At 45.3% G+C, this 6000-nt stretch overlaps 1 protein-coding gene across 3 annotated transcripts in view; it reads right to left on the minus strand.

The window, feature by feature from the left end:
* The window catches only part of LOC135055003 (uncharacterized), a 122116-nt gene extending 117650 nt beyond the window's left edge, over positions 1-4466 (minus strand). The window contains exons 1-2 of one of the 3 annotated variants that reach the window (XM_063958550.1): positions 4362-4456; positions 3597-3681 (exon numbers count right to left, since the gene is read on the minus strand). Coding sequence is in view for 1 of the 3 variants with exons in the window: in XM_063958548.1 (XP_063814618.1) it covers positions 1957-2032 (76 nt within the window). In the remaining 2 variants the exon portion in view is untranslated. Of the gene's footprint in view, positions 1-1956; positions 2059-3596; positions 3682-4361 lie in introns of those variants that run through there. The other 2 variants (XM_063958549.1, XM_063958548.1) reach the window with 2 other exon arrangements.
* Positions 4467-6000: the final 1534 nt, after the last annotated feature.

Here is a 6000-nt window from a genome sequence, read left to right on the forward strand (position 1 = left end):
AAAGTATTGATTTGGGGTTGGAGCAAATCCAGCAAAATGGAGTTACATTCGCACCAGCATCATATTGCCTATGCAGGGAAAATACTAGCTGTTTTTGGATGTAGCCACTTTAATTTAGGCTGCTATAATTTCAAACTACAGTTTAGAATTGTGCTAAGAACCTCCACCGAACTGTAAATTCGTTAACATTTTAAACTTGCTCCTCACTTCATATACAGTTTGAGTTTTTAGTCTTCAAATCACAATACAGTAAATTCATCAGTTTTGTTGTGAAAACTATGGGGCAGATTCAATTAGCCTCAGTGTTGACTGCGCGGCTAAAGATCTGAGCTATTCCATTATAATGCAATATCCCTGTGCTGTAAACACGCAGTTAACCTATGGGCATGTGACATTGGACATTTACTGCAAATTTAAATGAGCCTGGAAGGAAAGAAATCTAACTTGGGTGCATCCACTGGGGCTTAACGCACCTAATTGAATAGTGCAGGGGTAATCTGCCCCCATATTTGCATGCCACATACAAAACTACAGTTTACTAAATCTCTCCCTATATGGTACATTTATCAAAACATATTTGCAGGTTTTTCCCTGAAGACACCCTTTTTCAGTGGGTAACTGCAAATATTTAGTATCCCACTGATGTATCACAGAGGAACCGCAGCAGATACTGTATCTCTAGGGGATGCGATTCTGTCATATTTACCAAGGTCCAGAATGCAAAGTATTCCGGAGATTGGCCCCAGCGCCTAACGCCATCTAAAAATAGCGTTAGCCCGTTGCAGCCTTTTGGATACAGATTGTGAAATTAGCTGCACAGGTTCCCCCAGAACCCTCCCTAGAAATGTATGCAGCGCCTGTGTGGTCAGCGGGCCTGTGCGTGCACAATAGTCTCACTGCCACTACAAGCACATTGCAGGGACAGGCTCCATTTGAAGAACGGGCGAGATGTAATGGCATCCGTGATTGCTGGAGGTGCAGGATGCCGGCCGATCTCGGACGATTTTTTTTAAGGGGCAATCACTTACAAGTCATGGTTTTGCCTTGTAAGTGATTACCCCTTTAAACGAACATCCAAAATCGGCCAGCATCTCAGTCCTCCGGCGATCTCGGATGCCATTACATCCCACCCCCTGTCACTGCGTTGCTGAATGAAACATTCCCTGACATAATCGCATGTTCCAATGCGATTCTGGGTGCTATTATTGCACCCAGATCATATTGCAAATGTGATTATTAATAAATGGGCCCCTATGTCATTCATTAATGGGATGATTCAGAGTCGCACAAAAGCCCGTGAGTGAGTGTAATAAGGCAGCAACTGTGTACTTGAATGTAGGATACATGTTCTGTGGGGACACACTTACTGCACATAAGCTGCACATGTGTACCCCTGACTCTACATTGTGGCAAATGCATTTTAGAATGTCTATGGGAGGGTGCGTATTTTTTTACTGTTCGCACTGATAGCCAAATTGTCTAGGAACAGCCCTGTGTGCACCCAACTCAACATGAGCCCCAATGTCTTCTGTGGCGGCATTGTAAATGGCTATAGTGTAGTTTCAGAATAACTTGTGTTTTGGTATAATGTTCCTTTAAAAGGGCTTCAGCAAGAACGTAACTTACTAAATCATTACATGACATTACAAGCAAATAATAACATCTGGAAAAAATCTGTTTCCCAGCAGCCCTCAGTCTGCTATCGACACAGAAGAATTTCTACTAAACTAATGGCAAAATGACATTAACATGTAGCACTTATACTTTACATTCCATCTTGCATGCAAGTCTTCCTTTTAATACAGCAGTAAAAGATAAGAATATGTGTTCTCACAACTGATAGTGCAGGCGTTTTCACCTTCACCTCGTGCAGTTGCATTCATTGTGCTGGAATGTGTGGCTGTGCAAGGGACTTGTGATTCACGAGCTGTGATTTTAGCTGTGTAAATGTCTTACATGTGAGTTTGTTGCAGCAAGTCTGGCACGGCACCATCTCTGTGTGTACAGGAGAAGAGTTGTCTATCTGTGTCATGATCTGTGCTTCATACAATGTTCCAAAGTACAATGAAATCCTCAAGGGAAAGAAGAGGCGAAGCCAAGAATTGAGCAATAACTATTAGATGCCAAACAGAAACTGTGACAAGCACAGAGTCACGCCCGGATCTGCACCCACACAAACCGAACATATACATTCTCTGCAACTTAACACCATTTTTAAACAAGCACATAAAGACAACAATACAATAACTAACTAAACATACCAAAAGAGTTTTCAAATAAGAAACATTTAGCACTGTGGGAGATAGGGTGGTTTAAGAGAAGAGAGAGTCTGGGTGCAGTTTCTGTGTCCCCCTCCTCTATGCAGCGCAGTAGTCTCTGGCATTGTGCTAGTGTCTAGTGCGCAAATCTCTGCTGAACCATTTTCCCAGTCATTCCTGCTGATGCTGCAGGCCTCTGGAGAGGTGAGTATAATTACATGGGTGCAGCGTGTGCGGCCTGTATGCACTTTACATCCTGCACCCATTATACTGTAGATGGTGTGAAAGCTGAAAAATAGTGAGGATGCTGGGCCGGATTAAGGTTGGGGACTCCTACCAACGATATACTGCCAATGTTATTGTAAAGTATAATGTGTAAATCCTCCCAGCCAGCGCTGTAACTGTGTGTCCCCAACACCCAGTTCCGATCATACCCCATGAGTGCATGACATCATGCAGTGGAGGCACCATCGCCAGGAATATAAGCAATGCACGGACCATCCTCTGGATGCTAAGGGATGCGGTGTACACGTTTGAAGCGTTCTAAGGGCACTCCGGGTGGCACTGCAGCAGATATTGGATTGTCGACCTGCGCTGCAAAGTACTGATTATCGGTACTTTGCGCAGGACGCAGCTCGGCCGCAGACTGTCAGTGAATGACAGTCTGCTGCCGTTTGGGGGGTAGGGAGGGGGCAGCGACGGCCTCCATTTCTCAAAACATAAGCGTGCTGTCGCTGTTGCAGGGAAGGATGAGGCCATGATCTCCGTCAGAGGATGAGATTTCCTGTCCTCTTGTAGCTCCTGCGGAGGCCAGATTGTGCGACCCACATGGGTCACTCAGCTGGCCAATGGTGCTGGAGATGATACGATACTGCGTCCTAGGACACTGTTCAGATCAGTAATCAGGACGTGTGACGCCTCCTGCTGCATTACCATATTAGTGCTATCGCTGCTGCTCCTATGTAAGCATCAGCGGTAACTACTGCAACCACATCTGAACCAGTCGCATTATATCTGCAGGGTGCAGGTCCAGGGACCATGGGGCAGCGGCGGTGCTTTCCACAAGGCTCTGCGTTCTATGCAATGGCACCTCTCGTATACCCCTAATTGCAGCCCTGCTCCCAGCAACGAAAATGTGTTTAACACACTGTAGTGCCCTCAATTAACACTTTGGGGGTCATTCCGAGTTGATCGCTCACTAGCTATTTTTTGCAGCACTGTGATCACATAGTCACCGCCTATGGGGGACTGTATTTTCGCTTTGCAAGTGTGCGATCGCTTGTGCAGCTGAGCGGTCCAAAAAACATTTGTGCAGTTTCTGAGTAGGTCTGAACTTACCTCAGTCGCTGCGATCACTTCGGAATTGACGTCAGACACCCGCCCTGCAAACGCTTGGACACGCCTGCGTTTTTCCAACCACTCCCTGAAAAAGGTCAGTTGACACCCATAAACGCCTTCTTCCTGTCAATCTTCTTGCGATCGGCTGTGCGAATGGGTTCTTCGTAAAATCCATCGCCCAGCACCGATCCGCTTTGTACCTGTACAACGCGCCTGCGCAATGCGGTGCATGCGCATGCACAGTTTTGACAAGTTTTGACCTGATCGCAGCGCTGCAAAAAATAGCTAGCGTGCGATTAAGTCGGAATGGCCCCCTATGTCCCACAGCACCACCAGTTCACATTATGCCACAATGCCCACATACTGGTGATGTAGCTAGGTGTGGGGCCCTGGGCAACCCTGTTGTTAATATGTGGGGATGACAGTATATATGACAGTATATGCAATGCAATGTATTAATGCAAAGAGGTATACAGTATATACTTCAGTGTCAGACATTTGAATGGTCATTTGGAGCCCAGCATTTGATACAATAAATGGTAATCAGCAGGGTGAAAACACTGGAACAAAGGAACATAATGAAAGTCACACTTAACAATACAAGCTGCAAGCAATAAAACAGACTGTGTAAAGCAATAACCAACACACCCTCATAAAACATGTGAAGTCTCATGCAAGATTTAAAGAATTTCTAAACATAATAACTACCACAAACAGCCTAACAGAGAGATTCCCAGAAATAAGTTGCTGAGAACTAAGTGGTACCTGCATCTGTGTCCGTCCTTCTGGCTTGTTAGCCTGCAAATGTTTTCACAAGTAAAACAGCACAAGAGAGAAAGTCAGGACTCGGACTCGGAGTCAGGAGTGACATTCCTCTCCAGTTACGCAGAGATAACCACGCCCCCTGCTGCTGCATATTCATATCAAGGCATGAATATTCAGATTGCCTCTTGCATAATAATTGTTGATCCTTGCACTGCAGAAAGCAGAGATATTATAGACAAAAAAGGCAGTGCCCCAGACAGAACAGAACAAAAAAAAAAGTTGCAGTACTATTTGACATTTTTTTTCCAAAGCAGGAAGCAGAAGGATGAGTAGTAAGACTAGCTGAGTCCACTAACCAGGGCTTGCGAGCTTCACTGTGGTTCTCCTTTCTTTTGGAAAATAATGTGCCATGAAAAAATGTTGCTTATCCATTTTGCTTGACAGTATACTCCACTGGATGTATTATGTGACTATTAGATTAAACCTAAAGTATCAGATGGTTTGCAAAAATCATTCACATAAGAGAGCTAATAGTAATTCAAACATACAATATATGTGCGTGTTCACAGAGTGACATACTGTAGTTTCCAATCAGCTGCAAATGTAAATAATGTCACATACTGTAAATTCTTATAAGCTAAGTATGTAACGGAGCTACTGTTAGCAGCTTTTTTACATACTGAGATCATGAAGCAGTGAAAAGTGTGGAGATGTGAGCCATGGCAACCAATCATCATTGATGTAACATTTATAATTTGCATACTATACAATTATATGGAGCGGCTGGTTGGTTGCCATGGGCAACTTCTCCACCAGCTCACTTCTCCCCTCTTCACTGCTTCATGAATAGAACCTCTCACGCACTCCTGGAAGAGGGTCCATCCTCCCAAATCCATAGGCTTGATGACACAATTTGCAGTGAATAGCATTATAGGGGGTAATTCTGAGTTGATCGCAGCAGGAACTTTGGTAGCAGTTGGGCAAAACCATGTGGGTCATTCCGAGTTGTTCGCTCGCAAGGCGATTTTAGCAGAGTTGCTCACGCTAAGCCGCCGCCTACTGGGAGTGAATCTTAGCATCTTAAAATTGCGAACGAAGTATTCGCAATATTGCGATTACACACCTCGTAGCAGTTTCTGAGTAGCTTCAAACTTACTCGGCATCTGCGATCAGTTCAGTGCTTGTCGTTCCTGGTTTGACGTCACAAACACACCCAGCGTTCGCCCAGACACTCCCCCGTTTCTCCGGCCACTCCTGCATTTTTCCCGGAAACGGTAGCGGTTTTTCCCACACGCCCATAAAACGGCCTGTTTCCGCCCAGAAACACCCATTTCCTGTCAATCACATTACGATCGCCAGAACGAAGAAAAAGCCGTGAGTAAAAATCCTAACTGCCTAGTAAATTTACTTGGCGCAGTCGCAGTGCGGACATTGCGCATGCGCATTAAGCGGAAAATCGCTGCGATGCGAAGATTTTTACCGAGCGAACAACTCGGAATGACCCCCCATGTGCACTGCAGTGGGGGCAGATATAACATGTGCGGAGAGAGTTAGATTGGTGGGGGCCAGGACATTAGCATATCTATAATGGGTGCAAGGTGCAAGGTGTGTGGGGCATGCAACCCTTGGGTCCAGGGGG

This window comes from Pseudophryne corroboree, chromosome 3 (genome assembly GCF_028390025.1).
Source record: "Pseudophryne corroboree isolate aPseCor3 chromosome 3, aPseCor3.hap2, whole genome shotgun sequence".
Lineage (NCBI taxonomy): Eukaryota > Metazoa > Chordata > Amphibia > Anura > Myobatrachidae > Pseudophryne > Pseudophryne corroboree.